General features: G+C 41.6%; 2 protein-coding genes across 5 annotated transcripts in view; one reads left to right on the plus strand and one right to left on the minus strand.

Moving 5' to 3' along the window:
• BLNK (B cell linker) overlaps positions 1–24,086 on the plus strand; it is a 71,770-nt gene that overhangs the window by 42,237 nt on the left and 5,447 nt on the right. For all 3 annotated transcript variants that reach the window (XM_070432609.1, XM_070432607.1, XM_070432610.1), the window contains 10 exons: positions 1,581–1,741; positions 4,139–4,220; positions 5,383–5,454; positions 14,006–14,078; positions 14,827–14,854; positions 15,665–15,707; positions 17,961–18,045; positions 18,574–18,605; positions 21,496–21,572; positions 22,364–22,447. In XM_070432609.1, the coding sequence (XP_070288710.1) occupies positions 1,581–1,741; positions 4,139–4,220; positions 5,383–5,454; positions 14,006–14,078; positions 14,827–14,854; positions 15,665–15,707; positions 17,961–18,045; positions 18,574–18,605; positions 21,496–21,572; positions 22,364–22,447 (737 nt within the window). The remainder of the gene's footprint in view (positions 1–1,580; positions 1,742–4,138; positions 4,221–5,382; positions 5,455–14,005; positions 14,079–14,826; positions 14,855–15,664; positions 15,708–17,960; positions 18,046–18,573; positions 18,606–21,495; positions 21,573–22,363; positions 22,448–24,086) is intronic.
• ZNF518A (zinc finger protein 518A) overlaps positions 3,927–24,086 on the minus strand; it is a 60,087-nt gene continuing 39,927 nt past the window's right edge. For both annotated transcript variants that reach the window (XR_011473562.1, XR_011473561.1), the window contains 4 exons: positions 18,597–18,750; positions 18,436–18,502; positions 13,986–14,159; positions 3,927–4,154 (listed from right to left, as the gene is read on the minus strand). The gene's annotated coding sequence lies outside the window, so the exon portion shown is untranslated. The remainder of the gene's footprint in view (positions 4,155–13,985; positions 14,160–18,435; positions 18,503–18,596; positions 18,751–24,086) is intronic.

Below are 24,086 nucleotides of genomic sequence, written 5' to 3' on the forward strand. Positions count from 1 at the left end.
GAACAAGATACTAATAACCTATTTGACAGATATAATGACAGAAAACTTCCCCTACCTGGTGAAAGAAATTGACTTACAAGTCCAGGAAGCACAGAGAGTCCTAAACAAGAGGACCCAAAGAGGCCCACACCAAGACACATCATAATTAAAATGCCAAGGGCTAAACAAAAAGAGAATCTTAAAAGCAGCAAAAGAAAAGCAGTTAGTTACCTACAAGGGAATGCCCATAGGCCTGTCAGCTGATTTCTCAACAGAAACTATGAGATCTTTGCAGGGAATGTTTAAAGTGATGAATAGCAAGGATCTACAACCAAGATTACTCTACACAGCAAAGCTATACTTTAGAATTGAAGGTCAGATAAAGAGCTTCACAGATAAGAAAAAGCTAAAGGGGTTCATCACCACCAAACCAGTATTATATGAAATGTTGAAGGGTATTCTTGAAGAAGAAAAAGAAAAAGATCAAAAATATGAACAACAAAATGGCAGCTAATACATACCTATCAACAATTGAATCAAAATAAATGAACAAGAAATCTAATGACCAGAATAAACTGGTAAATAAAATCGAATCAGAGGCATGGAAATGGAACAGACTGACAATTCTCAGAGGGTAGGTGGTGGGTGGGAAGAAATTAAACAAATATCTTATATACAGATATGCATTACCTATGGACACAGACAATAGGGTGGTGAAGGCCTGGGATGGGGCGGGAACTGGGTGGAAGGAGACAATGGGGGGGAAAAGAGGGACATCTGTAATAATCTCAACAATAAAGATTTTTTTTAAAAAATGAGGAATGTGAGTCCCAGAGAGATTGAATAACAACTAGCCCAGAGGAGTACAGCTAGTCAGCAGCAGAGCAGGGGACCAAACTCAGGGCCATTTGGCTTCAGAGCTTAGACTGCTTCCCTGATACCTGCGTGAGGACAGTCCTGGACGGGGGAACTCAAGAGTTCTCCATGATTTGAGAGAAATCATTAACGGGGGGGCGGGGGCGGGGGGAACATGTAGGTTCACCCAGATGAGCAGTTGCCACCCTGAATACACCTTAGAATAACCTGGGGCACCTTTAAAAATCTATAATGCTAGATCCTACTCTACAAGATCAAACATGTAGAGTAGGATCAGTTATGTCTGGGGTGGGTCCTGGGCCTTGGCATTTTTTAAAGCTCCCATGTGGTTCTTGTGTGTAAGTGGGAGTGAGAATTTCTGCCCTTAAGGTTCATGGAGCATGTGAAACCATGAGGGAGCACCCCTCTTAGACCCTCATGCTGCTGAGGTCATCATGCCCCCTGGTGGGCAGGTCCTGGGCTCTCAGCTCTCTTGAGCCCATGAGTCTCTCTCTCTCCCCTGGGAGGATGTTTTTTATGAGGATCTTCTTCTACTTTTTATAATGTAAGTCAATGGGCAGTTGAAACTTTTTACCTAATATGTCATTTCACTCTTTTAAGGAATGCCCTGATTCATTTGTGGCTACTTAGGTGCTGGAGGTTCTATACTTTCTAGAGCTCAGTGGTTTCCTTCCAGGGAATGACCCAGAGCCCCTTTCATTTCATGCTTTTTTGTTCCTTTCAAGACAACCGATCAAGCCAGAGGCAGTCTCCACCCTTGAACAAGACCCTTCCCAGTAAACCCAGCTGGCCTTCAGCTAAGGCGAGGCTGGCCTCCACTATGCCCACCTCGATGTCTCTGCCGAAACCTCAAGTCCCACCCAAACCCAAGGATCTTGAGGATGAGGTAAAGTAAATCCATCTGATGGCTTCCCAGACCTAGTGGAAGGCAGGATATGGTGTGGGGTGGGAGGGAGGCATCAGGACAGTCTGGACCGGGCATGTCTTCCTCCTTCCATCCCTGCTCTCTGGCCAGCACTAGCCACTTTGTGCCTTCACTGCCACCCTCTAACTCTCCAATGTTATGCTGAAAGGGTGTAGTTTTCTTTCTCTAAAAAATGGCATATATGACCTATTGTAAGCACTTTCTTTTTTTTAATATATTTTTATGGTTTCAGAGAGGAAAGGAGAGGGAGAGAGAGATAGAAACATCAATGATGAGAGAGAATCGTTGATAGGCTGCCTCCTGTACGCCCCTCACTGGGGATCGAGCCCACAACCCCAGGCATGTGCCCTTGACCGGAATCAAACCCGGGACCTTTCAGTCTGCAGGCCGATGCTCTATCTACTGAGCCAAATTGGCTTGGGCTGCATTTTCAATCCCTGGAGGCATATGGTACAATATCAATACTGGTTCCATGCCCCTCTTATTATCCTCTTTCTCTTCCCCTGGTTTCCTGAGATCTTCTCTTTCCTCTGTAAGATCGTTTCCTGCCTTTATTCTCCTTTGCCTCTCTGCCCTGCCCTGCCCTGCCCCACCTAGCTTTCATTCCTCCACCTTTTCTCTCTGCTCCTCCATAGTCCTCCTCTAAGATGCAGAGAGGTGGAATGTATAAAGGAAACCCCTAGTGGGCAGGGAGAGCTGATAGTAGTATCTGCTTTATTAAGTTGTTATAACGATTAAGTGACACAACACATATAAAGTACTCAGATGAACACCTGGCAACAAGTGCTCAATAAAGGTTTAGTTTATTTTTCTCTCAGTACTCATCTTGGCTACCCACCAAGGCAGGTTGTAAAATGACTTTTGAGATCTGATTACCTCATTTGATTCATATCAATATAAAAATCACTCCTTCCCTATACAGGGAGCCCCAAAAAAATGTATATATAATTTAACAGCTGATAGCTCAATTTTTAAAATGAAATGTATTTTAATAAACACTGCCTGTATTCAAAGTGTGTATATACATTTTTTGATATCCTATATTTACGATCAATTGATTATTAACACAGGTACCAAGACAATTCAATGGGGAAAGGATCATTTAAAAAAAAAACACCATACTAGAATGACTATGCAGACACATGCAAATGAATAAAAGTGGAACTCTCATACTATATAAAAAAATTAACTAAAAATGGACCTTAGACCTAAATGCAAGAGCTAAAACTATAAAACTTTTACAAGAAAACAGGTATAAATCTCTATGACCTTGGATTAGGCAATGATTTCTTAGACACAACACCAAAAGCACAAGAAACAAAAAAAAAAATAGATTAAATGAGCTTCAAAATTTAAAACTTTTGTGCTGCAAATGATACCACCAAGAAAGGAAAAAGACAACTTATAGAATGGGAGAACATTTTTTAAAATTGTATATCTGATAAGAGACTTATTTTTAGAACATTTAAAGAGCTCTTACAACACAATAATAAAAGGACAAACAACCCAATTCAAAATGGTCAAAGGAATTGAGATGTTCAATATCATTAACCATCAGGGAAATGCATATCAAAACTATAGTTAATGCCGCTTGACATCCATGATGATAATTATAATAAAAAAGACAGACAGACAACAAGTATTGATGAACATGTGGAGAAATTGCTAGTGGGAAAGAGTTTGGCAACTCCTCAAACAGTTACATATAGAGCTACAACATGACCCAGGAATTCTAGGCATATTCCCAAGAGAAAAGAACACCTACATAAAAACTTGTACATGGATGTTCATAGCAACATTATTCATAATAGTCAAAAGTGAAAACAACTCAAATGTCCATCAACTGATGAATGAATAAACAAACCATAGTATATTCATACAATGGAATGTTATTTGGCCATAAAATGGAATGAAGCAATGATATATCCTATATATGGTTGAACCTTGAAAATATTATGCTAAGTGAAAGAAGTCACAAAAGACTACATGGTGTATGATTTTATTTACACGCAATGTCCAGAATGGGAAAATATTAAAGACAGAAAGTGGATTGTTGGTTGACTAGGTCATGGGAAGCGGGGAGATGGGTAGTGACTAATGGGCATGGCATTCCTTTTTGGGGTGATGAAAATGTTTTAAAATTAGATTACAGTGATGGTTTCACACTCTGCAACTATACTAAAAACCACTAAATTTTAAAAAAAGAAAAAAAAACACCACTAAATTATGCACTTTACATAGGGAAATTTAATGGTATATAAATTATATCTCAGTAAAGATATTTTTTAATCAGTTCTTCCCATACAGTAGCCTATGAATGTACAGCATTCTTCTCATTCACTTCTGCATTTCTTTTAGGCTGATTATGTTGTCCCTGTAGAAGATAAAGATGAAAACTATATTCATCCCACAGAAAGCAGCTCACTCCCGTCTGAAAAAGGCAAGCGTTTGTAGTCTTAAGCACCTGAACATGTCTACCAGTTGATGGGGGGTATATGAGACTATTTGGTAGCAAGCACTAAGGGGCTCCGAAGTGATGGTGCCCAGGCCTCTCTCATCTGTGTCCACAGCATTTGCCTGCTTTGACAGGTTGAGTGAGCCATCTCTGGATTTCATAGTCTTTCCCTTCTTCCTCCGTCCTCTTCCCATCTTAAGTTATGGAAGCACCTAGGTGCTTATCATTAGCTGTCCTCAACTGGAATGGATGTCTCACAAAACCTAATACAAAGTCACAAGCCACCATGCTGGCCTTACAAATATTGCACCAGGCACAATTTCTGCAGAGGCCTGAAAAATATGAAAGAGTAAAATATGCTCTGTATACTGAGTCTTTAAATTTAGTGCTATTTCAGGAACATTTTGTTTGTAAATGCTTCAGAGAATAACAAATGCAATTACAAACAAAGTATCTTGAAAAGCCAGTGCCACATACCCTCCGTGGAACAGCGCCTGCTTACTCTGGATATAGTCACTATGAGGAATATACTCCTGTGTGAGGGATATCTCTTCAAGGAACATTACGCAGCTAATAAACTCTAGAGTAGCAGTGCTCAGTTTTCACACCGCACTAGGTCGCAACCCTCTCCTGCATTCCCTACACATCACCAACGGCTTGAAGACCCACCTGAATTCCTGGCCACCCATCACCATGAAAATAAACACATATTACACATCTCCACCCAAACAAATCCTGAAAATACAAAAGAAATGGTATGGGTTGCTGTGGCAGGGAGGGTAGGGCTACTAATGTGGCCCCTTCACTATTAGGTTCAATACACTTCTACTAATTTATAAAAAAAGTATTCATCTCCTACACCTCCAGTTTGTCAAAGGGAATTCCAAGCCAGTATTCACGTTAACAAAATTCCTATCATAAAATATTTCATTGTTCCTTTAATCATTAATATATTCATTCTAATGGTGTGTTGTTGTTGTTTTCTGAGGAGGCTTTTTAATGGCTTATAGGTTTAATGAGTATGTTTCCTATTCCCTCCAAACTCTCCGGTCTGACCCATCATTTCCACAATGCATTTTCCCATAAGTGTGAATTCCCTTGAGTGGGCTGTATCTATAATCATTCTGTGCATATTTGTGTGTTTAAGCTCCCATGGTGAATAGATCAACCAAGCCAAGTAACTCCTTGAAGCCAGCCCCTCCTCCAGTGACGGCTTCAGGTAAAGTATATGTGTGATGTGCTGTTTTTTAAAATAATGGAATGATTACATTTGGGGGGTTGGTTTTTAATCTATTGCAAATAAGATAAACAACTGAGATCAAATATTAAGAAATAATCACTTGTATATTTAAATAAATGATAGCAGAAGCCCTCATCCTCATGTACTGTCTGGTGGCATCCATGTTGAAGGGACCCTCCCCCTCCCTCTGATGTACCTGGACCAGTACAAGCCCTAGTTTTCATCCTACCTCATGGGCACTTGGTTGGTTTCTCCTTCTGTCCCTGACTGAGGATGTCTGCCTCATTCAGTCCTCAGCCCTTGCTCTTCTTTCAGAATATGGTGGTGGTTAAGAGCGTGGTTTTGAGCCAGACAGATCTGAGTTGGAATCCCAGTTACCAAATGTACCACTTTGGGCCTGTAAATGGGGTTAGTGCATTGAAGCAGGAGAATTCTGAAACTGTGAGTGTGAAACTTTCAACCCACAGTAGGTGCTCAGTAAGGGTATTATTTTTTACATTAAACATCTCCACCCAAATAAATCCTGCAAAATACAAAAGAAGTGGTATGTGTTTTCTTTAGGGTTCATTAATTCTTCTGGTTTTATTTCTCTTGTCTCTGATGATAACTCTGGTGTCCAATGCTGACCTGCTTTCCCTTCTGAACACCTTGACATTCCCACTACCTCCCACTGCACCCATCACCCTTTGGGCATCCCTACTGCTCTTTGCCTGTTGCCTCCAGCCTGCATGTCTCGGCATGCCTGTGTTCTTTCCAAAGGCTGCTGGTTATTTTTCCTGGAAATTTTCTACTATTTTAGTTGTCACCACCTAGTCCAGGCTTCCTTTACTTGATCACCTCACACCTTCTGCCTGTGAGTGTCACTAGCCACACCCTTGCTCTAGGCCAGTGATGGCGAACCTTTTGAGCTCGGCGTGTCAGCATTTTGAAAAACCCTAACTTAACTCTGGTGCCGTGTCACATATAGAAATTTTTTGATATTTGCAACCATAGTAAAACAAAGATTTATATTTTTGATATTTAAATGCCATTTAACAAAGAAAAATCAACCAAAAAAATGAGTTCGCGTCACCTCTGACACGCGTGTCATAGGTTCACCATCACTGCTCTAGGCTCTCTTCTTGGTCACTAGACTAAGCTTCTGAATGCCTCCATATGTTGCCAGTTTTATTCCATTACAAAGTTGGTTTTTACCATGTCACCACTACCCGAACCATGAACTCCCAGTGGTTCTCGTAGGGTTTGGCAACCCCCAAACTGAAGCCCACAAAGCTGAGTGGTACATACATATCCACCCTATTACAGCACAGAGAGGTTCAGGAGCCTCCTCTCTAGTCCTCCCTCCTTCTCCCTCTCCCCTTCATCATCATCATCATTCTCTCTCTCTCTCTCTCTCTCTCTCTCTCTCTCTCTCTCTCTCTCTTTCTCTCCTGCTCCTCCCCTCCAGAGCTAAAGGCTGAACACAGAGATTGGCAGATGGAGCTCTGCTTCCTGGGCCATGATCCTTGAGAAAACATGAAAGAAGAGTATGTTTTTTAACCTTTTCCTAGATTCATTTCTTGTGCAATTGTTCAACCTCTTCACAAGTTCTTGTCTTACTTCTCCTCTCCCTCGAAAGTCACGGGCTCTTTATATTTCGGGAGTAACAGTCAGGGCCATCTTGTCCAGCTCATTGAACTCCTAGGATAAAATGTCAATATCATCCTAATCGGTGATGACTGCTTTGATCCCAGCTGAAATGGAGACTCCTGACTCATAACTGAGGAGAAGGGCTGCCATGACTGGAACAGAAAATCTTTTATTGAAATAGATAAATGAAGGCCTGCACCCTCCTTTGGAAGAACAGTTTAATCATCTGTGGTGTTTGCATCTTAAAATGCTCTTACCAAACAAGGGCTTTTTCTTCCTAAAACACACCCAATACTTCAATCATTCTGTATTTCATGGGTCCTACCTTTTGGTCTTTGTGTTCTCACCTTTATGACATCAAATTCTAACTATCCTTCAAGACCCAGCCTGAGGTCTCCTCCTCCAGGAAGCCTCCTATGGTTTCTGTAGCCCTGAGAGAGCTTTCCTTTGCCCTCTCATCCCACTTACACTGGCCCCATACCTGTCCTCTAATTACTTTGTGTCCTAGTCTAATCTCCCTAACTACATTGAAAGCTCCTTAAATACAATGACTTCAATGTCACTTGCTCAGGAGGCCTGTCTTGATCCCACTTTGGCCTAGATCCCCCTTGGTGTGCACTCCTCTAGTTCCCTACACTCCCCCTTTATCTCCTGATCCTTCCTGAGTTCGTTCTCTCTCTCTCTCTCTCTCTCTTCTATAAAAACATCAGTGTCATGTCTTGCTCACAGCTGTGTTTCCAGGGCCTACACACAACTGGCTCAGAGTAGGTGCTGAAATGTGGATGGGTCAGTTGGTTGTGAGAGTGGCTGAGTCCCCAACACTGGCGATAGTATTTAAAGAATCACATGGCACCATCAAGAGGGCATTAGCCCATTGGACTTACTCGTTCATTTTCTATTAATCTAGTGTAGGTGTATTTTAATACTAGAGGAATCAGATGAAGAAACTAAACCTGAACAAGAAAATAACATCCTGATTATATGATTGTTGGATACAGACAGGAGAAAATACAGGAGAAGGAGGAAGCGAGATCATTTCAATGATTACACTACTTGCGTATGTCTTTGAATAACCTACCCTCTGTTATCCTTTCAAAGCTTCCAACAGTGCCCCGATAGACATCATGAAAGGGCTAAGGTTTCAGCTTGGTCTTTCTGTCCAAGTACCACACCATGTTGCTGCCTCTGGTTAATGTCGCTTTTGGCTCTTTGATGGCTAGGAAGGTGCTTGCTGGGAGTTACATAGTGAGTTAGGTGCAGTGGCAGGCTCTCTCTCCCCTGTGTGTTCCACACTGAGAAGCCCTGAGCAGGACTGAGCACAGACTCCAAAGTCAGAGGCTCAAGTCCTGGCTCTGACCCTTGCAAGATACCAGACTTCGAACAAGCTAAATAACATTGCTGGTTTTCAGTGTCCTCCTCTGAAAAATGGAGGAGAAAATGCTACTTACACCTAGGGGTATTGTGAGAATTAAATGGGTAAAGACATGAATCACATTCCTAAAATGATAGTTCTGTGTTACTTATCACTGTTATTATTCGGATCCCCTAGTTTAACCTGCCTAAACTCATGAACAGTCTTGGCAGAGCATCCTGTACATATCTCAGGAAGCAATTGTGTATCTTCCTCTTCATATAAAGTTTTCCCCCAAATCAGGGTTTCTCAGCCTCAGTAGTATGGGCATTTGGGGCTGGATAATTCTTTGCTCTGAGGGCTGTCCGTACATTGTGGGATATTTAGCAGCATCCCTGGCCTCTGCCCACTAGATGCCAGTAGCTCCCCTTCCCCAGTCCTGACAAGCAAAGAAGTCTTCAGACATTGCCAAGTGTGTGTGTGTGTGTGTGTGTGTGTGTGTGTGTGTGTGTATGTGTGTGTGTTTAGGGGGTAGGGGGTGCAAAATCACTCCCAGTTAAGAACCACTGCTCTAAACAAATTGAAAGGCCCACACCCACGGTGATTTATCTCTAAATGAGCATTTAGAAGAAGGTGCTGCAACCTCTGACTGATTTGTAACTTTTGTCAGAAGAGGGTAAACAGGGCTTGTATTTCTGAACTTCCTCTCTAAGTAAATAGCATTAAAAAGCAGTCTATGTTCTTATTTCCTAAAATGGGAGCAGTTTTGGAGTTTACAATTCCCTGCTAATATGTAAGCTAAATGTTACCTATCGCCAAAATTGTCCTGAAGTTGTTCAATTAAATCTCTTTATTTTGCAAGAGTCCATGCAGTGCCTGAGAGTAGCAAGGGCGGCTCCAGCTGGTGTGCAAGCCCCTAATGATAATGTGGTTTCTGTAACAGCTAAAAGGCAGTTAAATCCCAAGGGCTTAGAATGCCAACATTGGAATCATTAAGAATTAGGAAAAATCAGATGATATTATAGAAGTGTACCCCTGAAACATATATATATAATTTTATTAACCAATGTCACCCTAATCAATTCAATTTTAAAAAAATCTAAAAAGAAAAGAATTATGGAAACTTACCAACGTCATATGTAAAACTAAAAAGAGAATGATGCATAAAACATATGTAGTATAAGGAAAAACTAAGGGTACATTACTTTCTTAGTTGAGAAACTGTGGTAAGTACCAGCTTGTCCAAAGCCTGCAATGTTATATCATTATTAACATAATATTTTCCTCAATACAATTAAAACAAAACTTATTTTTCACTTTTATCATTATGCTTTTGGACATGTCTCCTTCTAGCACATTCCTAAATTCTTCCTCGAAGTATTCCAACCAAGAACTTGGTTCTTAACTGAGAGTGATTTTGCCCCTCCTTCCCCTCACCACCCCCCATGGACACTTGGCAACATTTGAAGACTTCTTTGCTTGTCAGGACTGGGGAAGGGGAGCTACTGGTCGTGAGGAGGGTACCAGGTTGTCCTATCCATTCGTGGCCCTGGGTCTGACTTCAGGCCCAGCACAGCAGAAAGGATCACTGGCCCTTAAATAGAAGAGTCATGCTCCATCCTCCATGAGCATCCACAAAAGCAGACCTCTTTTTCTTTTTTATTAATTATTTTTATTTTTAAACAGACCTCTGTTTCACTAATCTTTCCCCAATGGAGGGAGAAGCAGCAAGTGAATCCACACACCAAATCATGCCCCAGAGTAGCATTATGAGGCACTGGCTGGATAGGAAAGTGCTGCCTGGGCTTTAAACTCAAATGGCCTTGGTGTTCAACCCCAGCCCTGCCTGGTAGCCTTTCTGAGACTCGGTTTGCTCCACTGGATATTAAGTGAGGCTTAGAGAAGGCACATTTAAAGTACCCGGTACGGTGCTCAGGTACTGTGGTGGTGGATAACAAGATGGTAACACAAAAACAGCAATAATCATATTTACTGAGTTTCTTTATGACTTATAATTTTTCACATACAATCCAATGAGTTTTGTAAATCATTGCATTTGCAGAGTTTTGTAACATAACTGCAATCCAGTTTTAAAAAGTTTCATGCCCACCTCAAAGCTAAAAGATCCCTTATGCCCATTCATGGCCAATGCTGTTCCCACCCCCAGTCCCGGGCAACCACCAGTCTGCTTTCTGTTGCTATAGATTTGTCTTTTCTGGACATTTCATGTAGATGGAGCTATAAAATATGTAGTCTTTTCCATCTGGCTCTTTTTACTTAACATAATGTTTTTAAACCTCAAATACTTTTAATCCCTTTCCAACAATGTTACTTTATATTTGGCTAATTCTTTACACATTTACAGTTGTCTGATTATCCTCTTAGCTGGTTTTGCTCAGTGGGTAGTGTGTCAGCCTGTGGAATGAAGGGTCCTGGGTTCGATTCTGGTCAAGGGCATATGCCCGGGATTGTGGGCCCGATCCCTAGTAGGGGGCGTGCAGCAGGCAACCGATTGATGATTCTCATTATTGATGTTTTTCTCTCTCTCCCCACTTCTCCCTTCCTCTCTCTCTAAAAATCAATAAAAATATATACTTTTTAAAAAGTTGTCCTATTATCTTACCACAGTAACTCTGAGTTAGGTAAGGTAGGTGGTGGTGTCCCCGTTTCACAGAGGGGAAACTGGGACAGTGACTTGTAAGAGGTCACCCAGCCAGTTTTCTGGCAGAGAAATAACTAGAACCTTGTCTTCCTGATGCAAGACCATAGGTCTCCACCAGTCTGTCCTCCGCACCACCAGAGAAGAATGGGCCTGTCTTCCCATCTGATCGCAGAGGTTATTTATAAGGAGGGAAGGGGAAGGAAGACGTTGGCAGACTGTTTGGAGATATGAAGAGGGAAGCTGCGTAGAAAAGCCAGGCAGCAGATGTGACAATGATAATGAACCCAGGCCACATGAGCCCTTGGTAGTTAAGGAGAACCCCTGGGAGGAAATTCTGACTTAGACCTTCTTTACACTTCCTTATTTTTCAGGCAAGGTTTTTGTTCCTCTTCCCCGAAATATTCATTAAAATCTATGAATAGCCAAGTGTATTTTTATTGATTGGTTGATTTTTAGAGAGAAAGAGATCTATTTATTGTTTCCTTATCTGCATTCATTGGTTGATTCTTGTATGTGCCCTGACTGGGGATTGAACCCAAAACCTTGGTGTATTGGGACTATGCTCCAACCAACAGGGCTGCTCTGCCATGGCCTAACCAAATGTATTTTAAGGTCAATCTCAGCTATGAAGAATTTGAAGAACACTATCAATTTGATACAGTAGCTAAGGAAACATAGTGGGACTCATACTACATACTCAGATGATATTTCAGTTTATTGTCATGCACAATGTTACAAATTCCAGATGTAGTCTCTTTTTGAAAATGGTTTTGAAAATCACATCTAGGTCAGGTGACATGTAAGTAGGAATCTCCCGGGAGGGGGCATTCCTTTATAGGGAGTTGAGGGAGGCAGCTCATGAAATCAACACCACCCACTCTGTGCCGCTAAGCGTTATGGAAATGGCATGTAGAAGGCAGCATTGGGAGGTACATGTTGGCTGTTGCAGAACAGTCATGGAGATGCGGATTGCAGCATGGGGAATATGGCCAATAATATCTTCAAGGCTCTGTATGGGGCCAGGTGGTGCTTGGGGCAGGGGAGGGACTACTCTTAGAGTGTGTGACTGTGCCACTGTGCTGTGCATCTGAAACTAATACAGAATAATATGGAGTGTAAACTATAATTGAGAAAAAAAAAGAATTGTGTGTGGAGAAAGAGCAGGTGGATTCTGTGGGAAAGTCTAAGATCTCTGGTCAAGTGCATGAGAATAAACATAAAGATCTCTATTTTTAATACTTTTTGAGGCCTTTTCTTTTCTGTGTTTAGAATAGGTGGTCCTCTCAGATGAGGTGGCATGAGGTACACGTTTTCTCCTGTTGTAAATTCTGAGAGGGCAGCGGCCTAGCGTTACTTCTTCCCTCTTCCCCAGCCCCTAACATAGAGCCTTCACATGCTTCCTGCACACCAGGTCCTCAGGAATTCTTGGTAATTGATTATTACTTCAGTGTTTACTTATGTGTGCTTTGTCTCGCAAACCAAAATAACATAGACTAAGGTAGGTCCAACCTATCTTACAGAGTATCCTCTTTAAGTCCAATAGGAATTCTGGACTTATAAATGTAGGTTCTTAATAAAATATTTTTCCAGTTCAATTTAATTCAATAAAAGGCTTTGTCTCACTGAGCAGTAATGTGCAGGCAGGCGAGCATGGGCCTAAGAGGAGGCCCCGGATATGCTGAGGGGAGCTGGCTTAGCTTCTGGCCTCTCCGCCTCCAGGCCTGCTCTCTGCCCCAGTGGTGAAGCGCTGCCTGTCTCATCGTCTTCCCTCATAGTGATTGACTGACTTCTATCTTTAGGATTGGGCAGGAGAAAATGGGGTGCAGTGGACAAGGCCCTTTGGGTCCCTTCTGTGACCTCAGAAATTAGATCAGGACAGTAGCTTAACTTGTCTCAATTTGTCTGTTTATGCAATGAGCAAAAGCCCTGAGAAGTCAGGTGAATGAATGAGTATCTAAGAATGTAAAGTTAGGTGCAGGTATCAGTGCTTGTGTGATTATGAATGAGCGATATCCACCAGTGTGGATCAGGAGTGGCAGGTCTGTGCCTCATCTCTAGGCACCTCTGGTGTGCATGTATTGCAAGTGTGAGCTCCTGGCTCCCTCCCATAGGACTCCTTGTGTGGCTCTCACTGAGCCCACAGAATCAGGGACTCTGGGTTTGTCTTAGGGGGGAAAAGAGAAGTTACTTAGAAATGTTAATATTATTGACTATATTCTCTAGGCTGTACTTTACATCCCCATGACTATTTTTTCACTACCAATTTGCACTTTTCAATCCCTTCACTCTTTTCACCCATTCCCCCAAACCCCTTCCCTTTGGCAACCATCAATCTGTTCTCTGTATCTATGACGAAGTCCCTAATTTACATCCTAGTTCTGAGCCAATAAGTGGATATTTATTAAAATGTTTCATCACCTTTGCCTAAAACAGTGGTTCTCAACCTTCCTAATGCCGTGACCCTTTAATACGGTTCCTCATGTTGTGGTGACCCCAACCATAAAATTATTTTCATTGCTACTTCATAACTGTAATTTTGCTACTGTTATGAATCATAATGTAAATATCTGATATGCAGGATGTATTTTCATTGTTACAAATTGAACATAATTAAAGCATAGTGATTAATCACAAAAACAATATGTAATTATATGTGTTTTCCGATGGTCTTAGGCGACCCCTATGAAAGGGTCATTTGACCCCCAAAGGGGTTGCGACCCACAGGTTGATAACCGCTGGCCTAAAAGGTTTTCCCCAATAGCTTCAATACATGCTTTACTGAAAATAACAAATATGTGTACTTCTGAGCCTGCCCTAAGGCCAGCCTCCCTGTGACTATCAGCCCCAGATTCAGAACTTGAGACTAACCTGTGTACATGTTTGTGCAGGTCGAAGCAGCGGGGCCTGGGACACTAGGTCGTCTTCATTACCGGCTGTGCCGTCCCCACTGCCCAGGGCCGGGTGAGTACCTGCCACAGACAAGGACCTGAGAGATGGGAGTGGATGTTCCCACCACTGCTGTTTCCGTCCAGAAAAGCACACCTGCAGGACCACAAACCACAGTGATGATCAAACTTGTGTTGGTCTTGGAATTCTCTGTTCGGAATGAAACCCTGGGCAGAAGTTTAGTAAAGAACAGACACCTAGAAGCAGGTGGAAGCTGGCATGAGGAGGTGCCAGCTGCAAACTCACCTGCATGGCCACCCTCATATCTCCCGTCTCCATCCCCAAGCAGTAGCCTGGGGTGCTGTTGGCGGAGGGGAGGACTCTGTGTGCACATTGAAAACACTGAGTCTGCTCCTCATTTTACAGATGAGGAAACTAAATCTCCCACTTGCCTCACAGCCGACAGTGGCCTCACAGCTGACAGAGAGGCCTGAGTCACAGAGTAATTAGTAACAGAACTGGAATAGGAGCTCAGTTATGCCGACTCCCTGGCTACTGGTGCTCCTGTTTATCCCCAATTAACCCCTTTGCCATCTGCCAGTGGATCCTATGTGTGTGTGTGGGGGGGGGGGGGGGGGGGGGGGGCGTGGCACTACTGAATCCTGCTTCCTCCCTCTCCGCCCTTCCAGGAGACCTTCCTACACACTCATACCACTTTCATTGCTCTAATTTAAATTTGAGAAGAAAATGATAAGCAGATAGTTCTACTTTATCTTTTCATGTTGCAACAAAGCCAATCTTTTTTTTTTTTTTAATCCCCCAGGAAAAAGCCAGCTACAACACTGAAGACGGTAAGTTACTGTTGCAGTTAAGCACACTTCCTATTTCCCAGTATTTATTCTTATCCACTTATTTAAAGTTGACAATGCTCCCAGCAAAGGTGAACACAGAAATCTTAGCCCTGAGGTGTTGTCTGGGCAGTCCTAGAAACACTCGGAATCCTCCGTGAGCCTGGGAAGATGCTGCCTGGGAGTTCATCCTCATTGACCCCGGCAGCTTTACTGAGTAGCCCTGGCAGATCAGCCGCCAGGGTCGGCCTCCCCTAACATCTGTCTTCCCCTCGGGGTTCCCCTGTGTCCATTTCCAACCCTCTGGCTGGGACCTGGCAATTGCGTAGCAGGCACACGCAGGCCTGACTAAATTCAAATTCTGGCCAGAACAAAGGGAACCTGGAGCAGTCCACTACTCAAGGAAGCCCACCTTGACCTGGTACCTACTCTGTAGCCTGACATTTATAATCAGCCACCAAACCCTGAGACAGTGGGTCCTGAGACAAAAGCCATATGCTGGATTCCCACTGCACAAGCGCTACTGCCCGGCAGCTGCTGGGGGTCCTGCTATCCATCAACCCCACTGAAAGAGCAGGGAAGGCCCAACACCAAGACCACGTTGCTCCTCCCATGAGACACCTCCAGTGAGTTGTCACTTAAATGCAAAGCTTAGACTGGAGACTGTGCATTCTAATTGTTGTTTTTATGACTAAAAGAATGGCTTTGCATCAGAGAAATGTTCTCCTCAAATACTTGTTTCAATAATATTGCTTTGACTTTTATTTCCACCTTCAACTGTATTGAATATCTTTGCCTTTTTTTTTTTAATAGACTCCTCTTGCCTCTCAACAGAATGCCTCAAGTGTTTGTGAAGGTAAATCTATCTTATTTTAAAGGAGGAGTGTGGCCCTAAAACTCCTTTTAATTGAGGATTTCTATATAAATGTCTTTCTAAATTCTGTCATTATTTATAAGGTAACTGTAAACATGCAACTCAGTTTTCTTTTTTCAAAAAATATATTTTATTGATTTTTTACAGAGAGGAAGTGAGAGGGATAGAGAGTTAGAAACATCGATCAGCTGCCTCCTGCACACCCCCCACTGGGGATTTGCCCGCAACCAAGGCACATGCCCTTGACTGGAATCGAACCTGGGACTCCTCAGTCCACAGGCCGACGCTCTATCCACCGAGCCAAACCGGTCAGGGCACAACTCAATTTTCTAAACAAAGTAGCCCTCCTGTTGCAATGAGTAGTGAGTAGCAGTGGTCAGGACCTCAGCTTGCCTGGGAAGCATCTGTGGGGTGGCTTGCAGACTACACACCTCAAACCTGCCTGCTTGCTGACAGGTATGCTTGCCAGAAGCAGTGCCATCGCCTTCCATTGGTGGGAAGACTAACTCAGGGCCACTCGTGTATCTTAGACTAATTGTTTGGTTAAGGAATGAAACTTTTAAAAACCTGTTGATGTGAACCAGTCCTTTTGCTAAGTTTTCAAAATAATGTTTTCAGAGTTCAAATGTTTGTCTTAATACATCTTCAAGTGCTTTCCCTTTTTTGTTCTATCATAACCCTAGAACCTTACATTTACTTTTTATTAGAACATTACCACTTAAAAAAATGTATTTGCAAAATCCTAGGGGGAAAAACAGGAAGAAGTAAGAATCATCCATCATCTCAACATTTAAAATACTACATAAGTGTTAAATTTCTGCACCCATCTGATTCCACACTTTTAACTATTGTTAAAGCTTAGGGAGTGCTCTTCTCACCACTCCCTGAGTTAATATGGGCAGATCTACATAAAGTGTCCTGGTTTCTTTGAGGGTGGACAGTGGACATTTTCTGAATGGCCACTACAACTCCCCTGTCTGTTTAGTTGTTCTAATCATTAATTTCTTCAATAGGCTTTTACATTGGCTCACACATCTTTTCTCCCCCAAGAGCTATTTCCAAGTATCACTCTCTTTCTGATGTTTTGCTTTTGTCTGCCTTTCCATTGATACTTTCGCCTTGCCCTTCCATTCCTTGCTGTCCTCAGCAAGGGCTCATGGCATGTTCTATGCGGCTCAGATGTCCTCATTCCCAAAGGGTTCCCAGTGCAGGAGGTTGGCATGCCATCTCCTTAGTGACTCATTTCAAGACCATGGCAGTGGCCATCCAAACCCAAAATGGGGAGCAGCCTCCAGGACAGCAGGGCAAAGCAGGTGTGATCAAAGGCTGTGGGGACCTAATGGGTTCATTGTTTCTCCTTCTGAAACTACCAAGTTGTTAGGTTGTGAACAAAACGCCTCCACGGAAGCTCAGAATAATGTGCCACAAACCTGAAGCACGGTCATCAGAGATCCAAGGCTTCTGAGTCTCAGTGCACCACACAACACCCAGGACTGCTTAGAATCTTACTATTTTTATTCCTTGTGGGTTCCTATAACAGGAGAGCCATACTTCTCAACCTTCTTCCAAGCAGGAGACACACCATGGACATACCAAGATTTTAACACACCCTAGACCAAACTCGAGGGAGGAGAAAGCATCACATAATTTATAATCACACCTATTAATGGCTCAGCTGCAAGTTCACGATGGGCATCAACATAAATTTCTTACATTTCGGGTGGTGCCCATTTCCCTAGTTATAACTCCTCCTCTTCCTCAAGAAAGCATGGTGAAATGTACGAGAGATGAACATTGCTATCGAGATAACCTTGAATTTGCTGAATTAATTTTTCAAAAAGAGTAGATCATTTTTAAAATGTCATATTTTACCACTTATCATTAAGAAATTCCTTATAGTCGCATCTTACGACTAATGAAGACTAATGTGGTAACACCTGTGTGTGGGCCACATAGAAAGCAGAAGGTAGGTAGCTAAAACTTGCTCATCTCTGTCTCCTGCCTGAAATCACACAGTAGGGTATGCCTGTAACACTGGGGAGCAGGAAAGTCCTGGTCTAATGGCACAAACACATCACCAGACTGACAGGTGCACAAACAGATAGCATCCTGGTGAAAATATGTTCATCAGAAGACATCTGACCATATCCAGTGCCTGTCGGTTGATACTGCTAGGTTTGAGCAAGGGGACGGACATTTCCCTCTAATTCTAATATGAGCACTTTCTTGATACAGAAAAACCTGTACCTGCTGAACGCCACCGAGGGTCTAGTCACAGACAAGAAGCTATGCAGTCACCAGTGCTTCCTCCTGCCCAGAAGTAAGAATCCTTTCCTTTAAAAATGAGCTTCCGCTTGTCACTGCAGGCATTAATGCACATGGTTACACCACACAGTGGCACACGCTTGTGGTGCTTGGTAAAGATCTGACATGTCATTGCTTTGCAATTAAGTTTTAAAGGATGTTCAGCTTTTAAGTAGGTAACAACGTTAAAAGAACTGCTTTCGTATCCCACTCCTGACACCAATAAAATAAAATAAAATAAAATAAAATAAAATAAAATAAAATAACTGCTTAGAACCTCAGAGACCTAATTTTCAGATTAACTATTGGAATTAACGAAAATATAATGCCTTAGTTAAGGCTCCTCCTTTTTCAAAAGTAAAGGGGACAATTTTTCTTATCTTGAAGGTTTTGGTGCCTCTCCTACCTTTAGATCTGTTTCACTGGCAATTCCTGTTGATTCCTTGGTGATGGGAGTGTTCATAGAGAGTTCACTGTAAACAGAAAGTCAAACTTATTCACCTGTGCTTTGCCCTTTAATTAATTTTTAAATTGTTCCTTTCAGACAAGTCTACCAAAAACCCATACCTCTGCCAAGTAAGTACTATGGAGTCATGAAGAGTAATATCAGGTAATAGTTCAGGCTGGATCTTCCTGTCTGAGTCACCGGGGTTCTAACACAACATTGCCACCTCCAACTAGAGGATCTTAGTATCCTGGTCTCCCCTTCAGCTTGTTTCATCTGTAAAATGGGGCCAAGAATATTTTTCATAGAGTTGTTTTGAAAAGTAGATAGATTTGAGATAATTTTTACTTTTTCATTTTTAGATGAAAAAGAAGATTAAAACAATTTATAGAAAGTACTTGGTATAGTGCTTGGTACATGGAAGGTCCTCAATAAATAATAGCTATTTAAATTAAATATAACATACATTTTAATGATCACAAAATCGATCTACAAAAGGTACCCTGAAAAGATTTGGAAAATATCTGGATAATTTTCCCAAGGCAAACATTACATCACCCTAAAAATATATGAATCAGGTAAGTTAGGCCTGATTCATAGTTAGAACATTACTGCCCAAACCTTGATTTGCTTTCTATTTAATGTAGGGGGGAAAAAAAACAAAACAACAAATCCTACCTTACATGGGTAATTTGGAAAATATTCCAAAATAATCAAGATTCAATAAGTTTAAATACAAAAAATAATTGTTATATACCAAAAAATTTTGTGGATTTATAATGAGTAGAAATCAGATCTTTAGCTTGTAATTTAATTTTGTATTCATCTTACATGAAACTTATACTAAATATAATTTTTTTAAAATTCTGAACCCAAAGTGAAAATAGTTGGGCTATAGAAATTCTATGTTTTACTGTGTAAAGCTTTATTATACCTTTTATTGTTTCCAACCCAAAGTCATTATTTCAATTGGTAAATACTAGTGTTTATTGGCCATCTGCCATGTACCAAGCGCTGTTCTAGACACAGGGAATAACAGTAGCGAATAAAACGGAGTCCCTGCCCTTATGGAGCTTCTACTCTACTGGAGGCGACAGACAGGAAAAAATAAACAACCAGATAAATTACATAACATCAAATAAATGCTAACGTGCTATAAAGAAAAACATAGCAAGGTAGCAGAGTATGGGGAAGAGAGTAATGGCGGCAATGAGAACCTCTTTTTAGATGGGTCTCCTCTGAAAATGGGTCTAACAGCTCCTCCCACAAAAGGCTGATGTGAGGACAAAATGAGCTAAGATGTGGAAAACAGAACAGAACTGGTACGAATTTATAGTTCTGAAAATGTCAGCCTAGAACTCCAAATGCCCAGACTGCAGGAGCCACCACACATCTTGTACTGTGTGTCTTGGGAGAGCCCACCATCCTTGGCTCCTCCCAACCCCTAGAGCAGGCCCCTCCTTCAGACCCAACCTTGCTGGGCCTGCAAGCCCCTCCTGCTCCCTCCTGTTACTTTGAACATCCTGCTGTCTCCTGTGAACGTTTGGACACTTTTATCGGAAGCACTCATTGTATCTAAACCCGTTTCTCCTGCAGACTTTGCCTTTTAATTAAGAACAGCTCTGGTTTCTCTGGTCACCCTGACCTCCTCACCTGCTTTCTTTAAACACATTCCAGCTATTTCTTCAAATGACATCTGGAATCCAACTCTCACTACTTCCATTGATGCCATTTGTTCCAAGCTACCATCATCTCCTGCCTGGGGTGCAGAATACTGAACAGGCTTCCTCTCTCTGCTCTTTCCCTCTTCTATTTCCAGCCCTGCAGCCAGCGTGATCTTGTTCAAAAACAAGCAGGTCCCATTACTGCTCTGTTCAAAAACCTCCAAAAGCTTCCCATACCATGCTTGTGAATGCTCAAGTCATGTCAGGGGTCCACCAGGTCCCACAAACCTGGTTCCTTTACCACCTCCTGCCTGACTTTACCCCTATTGCTCTCTCCTTTCCTCACTGCACTCTGGGCACAGTGCCCCCTCTCTCTTCCTCACACGTGCCAGCCTTGCACTTACTGCTCCTTCTGCCTAAAACATTCTTTCCTGGGATAGGACATGCCTCCTCCCTCTCCATTTGCAGATCTTACCCAAGTGTCACCTCGGTGAGGCCTTCCTCCCCTAACCAGCGTATTTAAACATACTACTTGTCAGAGGCTTCCTCCAACCCCCTTCTCTGCTTATTTTTCTCCATAGCACTTATGACTAAGCTCCAGGAGGGCAGGGCATTTTGCTGTTTTGTTGACTTGTATAATCCCAATGCCTTGATCATGCACATAATCATGAATAAATGAATGAATGAATGAATGAACGAACAAATGAACACCAGCTAAGAATTTTCTCTATTTCATGTGTCTTCACTCTTAGACTGAATTTATGCCTAAGGCAGCAATTCTCAAACATTTTGGCCATGGCACCATTTAACACTCGTAAAATCAGACCCCCAAAACTTTAGTTTATGTCTTTCTATTGATATTGAATGTATTCATTAAAAGACATTTAAAACACATTTAGTAATCCATTAAACTCATTGCATGTTAACATAAATAACATATTTTTATGAAAAATAAATATATCTTCCAAACAAAAGCAATTCATGGAGAGAGTGGCATTGTTTTACATGTGTTTAAATCTCTCTAATGCCTGGAATAATAGAGACAACTGGACTCTCCTATCTGCCTCTCTACATTCAATCTACTGCACTACGCTTTTCTGGTTGAAGTATATGAAGAAAACTGGGCTTTACAGAGCTTTGAATTTGAAAAAGACATGAAAAACCCCCTGAAAGGATCTTGGGGATTCCCTGCAGCCTCAGACTATGCTTTGAGAACCATTGCTCTTAAGGCTTTTGGGGGTGTGTGTGACTTTTCAATATGTGTGTACCCTGCAGCAACCACCATAGTGTTGAAGTATGGGCTTAGTAACTGCTCAAGAAATAACAGAGATCCATTGATTTTCCAAATCCCTTTTAGGGTTTCCAGAAGGAGGTAGCCCAACTGTGGATGGCCCATTACCCAGCTTTTCTTCTAATTCCAGCGTGTCAGAACAGGTATGAAATGAACTCTTATTGTTACCGGTAAACTGCAGAAAGGGCATGTCTTCTTAGAAGAGAGGGTTTGGAGTAAAGCTTGAGTATTTTAAATTGTCATTTACTGATGGGTACAGAATACATTTTTTCCCGTTATTAAGACCTTTCTCCAGTTGTTCCATTTTGTATTCTAGATACCCTAAATAACAATTTGTGGTTCTTCAAAACTAGAAAAGAAATGTGTTGCCTTCTATTGTTCTTCCTCTCACATAGTTTCTACTGAAACTGTAATTTTCTCAGAAAGATCTGTGGAGGCATATGATACTAAAACACTGAAGCAGCATAGTCTATAAAGAGAGCAGGGAATCTCTGTGTCCTTGGGCAAGTCTCTCTAAGCTTTTTCAAATGTAAATCGGGGATGACAGCATTTATCCTCCTTGCCTTCAAAGTAGTTGCAAGAATCAAATAAGATAACATTTGTGAGAACACTTTGAAATTGTTAAGCACTCCACAAAGCAAAAACAGTGAGATCACAATGGAAAGGGAGATCATAACTTATTTGGGAGAAAGGAATGAATGGTTCAGGAATTTAGCAGGACTTAGTTCTTATGTTCAGTTTCTAAGGTTAGCAGCTAAGGCCAAATGGGGGAAAAAATCAATTATATAACTCTGTGATTGATCAAAGGAAGCATAAACTCATGACAAATACTGGTTTACATGTAGTTAGGCAAAATGTGACTGTCATTCATGCACAGAAGGTATGGTGTCTTTGAAGGACCATCTCTTGCTTAACAATTCCCTCTATTTCACAGGAAGCTGACATTTACTGTAAGCCATGGTATGCTGGTGCCTGTGATCGAAAGTCTGCTGAAGAGGCATTATACAGATCAAACAAGGTTTGGCCATTTAAAATCTCATATCCTGCCCTCAGCCTGTAATAGGCACAGTTGTCATCCTAATAATATGCTAATTAAATAACTGCAACAATTATGGATGCAGGGATCTTTTTTCTTTACTTACTCAGAAGGACCTGCCATTCCCTCCTCTCTTTCAAGCATCTCCCTCTTTGTTCCTCCATCTCATCTCTACTTGTCCTTTCATTGCCACGAGGATCCATAGGCTCCTCTGCTCTCCCTACAGTGAGAGAGAAGAAGGCTCCAGGGGAGATCTCTAAAAGGCTTGGTGCTACATGAGATCCATCCAGGAGTGCAAAGTAACAGGCTACTTTGGACCCGAGCATGGGATAAAAGCTGAGGTCAAGATGGCACAAAGTACTTGGAAAGAGATTTTGGGAGCATCCAAGCCCAATCATGTAGGAACACTAGAGACGGTTTGAACAATCCAAGATTAAAGTGCCAATTTCCCTTTCTTTCTCTTTTCCCCTGCCATTTTTTTCCACTTGCACCCTTTGTCAGAATATATAATATTTACATACTGTTTGTGCCACCTTTGCTTTAGTCCTAACTCTACAATTAAATATATTAAATGCTTTCCATCATTCCCTTTACTGGCTTTCCCAGTTATCTCTTTTGTTTGATGAAGCTCACCTTGTGCTGTATTCTCAGGAAGGACAGTGTTTACAGTATTCCCTGAATTCTTGCACATTCAAAACTGTTTTTCATAGCCTGATACCTGGAGGAAATCTTGGCTGGATATAAAAGCCTTGGCTTAAGTGTTGCTCCATTGGATTGCCTTGTTCTACCTGATGCTAATGTTATTTTCTTGTCCTTATCTGTAATTTGATATTTTAGTCTAAAACTCTGTACATTTTTTGTTTTTAAAGTTTAATAGTTTTACCAGAATATGTCTCAGAGTTGCTTTTCAGGTCAATTTTTTCAGGTAGAGGGAAGCCCTTTCAATAAATAGATTAAGTTTTCTCTTATTTCCAGTACGTTTTCTTAAATTATAGTCTCAAAGAATAGTTCTGTTTCATTGTTTTGTTTTTCTTCTTCAAGGACTCAAATAACATGCATTTGGACCTTTTTTGTCTCTTTCATTCCAAGCACTCCTGTTGTTGTACTTCTTTTTTAAAAATCTCCCCCACCCCTCTCTGTCTTGGTGGTTTCCATATCTTCACTCAGAAGCTGTTGTCCCTTGGGCATCCTGTAATTGTTTCTTAATTTCTGAGACAGGTTTGTCTTTCTCTTTATTTTCTTTGTTTTAAATCTTTTTTAAAAAATATGTTTTTTTTATTGATTTCAGAGGGAGAAAGGGAGATGGAGAGAGAGATAGAAATATCAATTATGAGAAATAATTACTGATTGGCTGCCTCCTGCACACCTCCTACTGGTGATCGAGCCCACAACATGGGCACATACCCTAACCCAGAATCAAACTGTGACCTTCTGGTTCATGTGTCGAATCTCAACGACTGAGCCACACCAGCCGGCTATTTTCTTTTCAGAATTCGTTCAACTGTTGTTGCATTTTTCTTCCTGTTTTTTGTCCTTTTGTTCATAATTTTTGAATTTATGATTTTAGAATATTTTATAAATTATTTCAATTTGGAATGTTGTGTTACAGTTTTATCTGCTT

This window comes from Myotis yumanensis, unplaced genomic scaffold (genome assembly GCF_028538775.1).
Source record: "Myotis yumanensis isolate MYYU_CA2020_CCGP unplaced genomic scaffold, mMyoYum1.0.hap1 SCAF_13, whole genome shotgun sequence".
In the NCBI taxonomy this organism is placed as follows: domain Eukaryota; kingdom Metazoa; phylum Chordata; class Mammalia; order Chiroptera; family Vespertilionidae; genus Myotis; species Myotis yumanensis.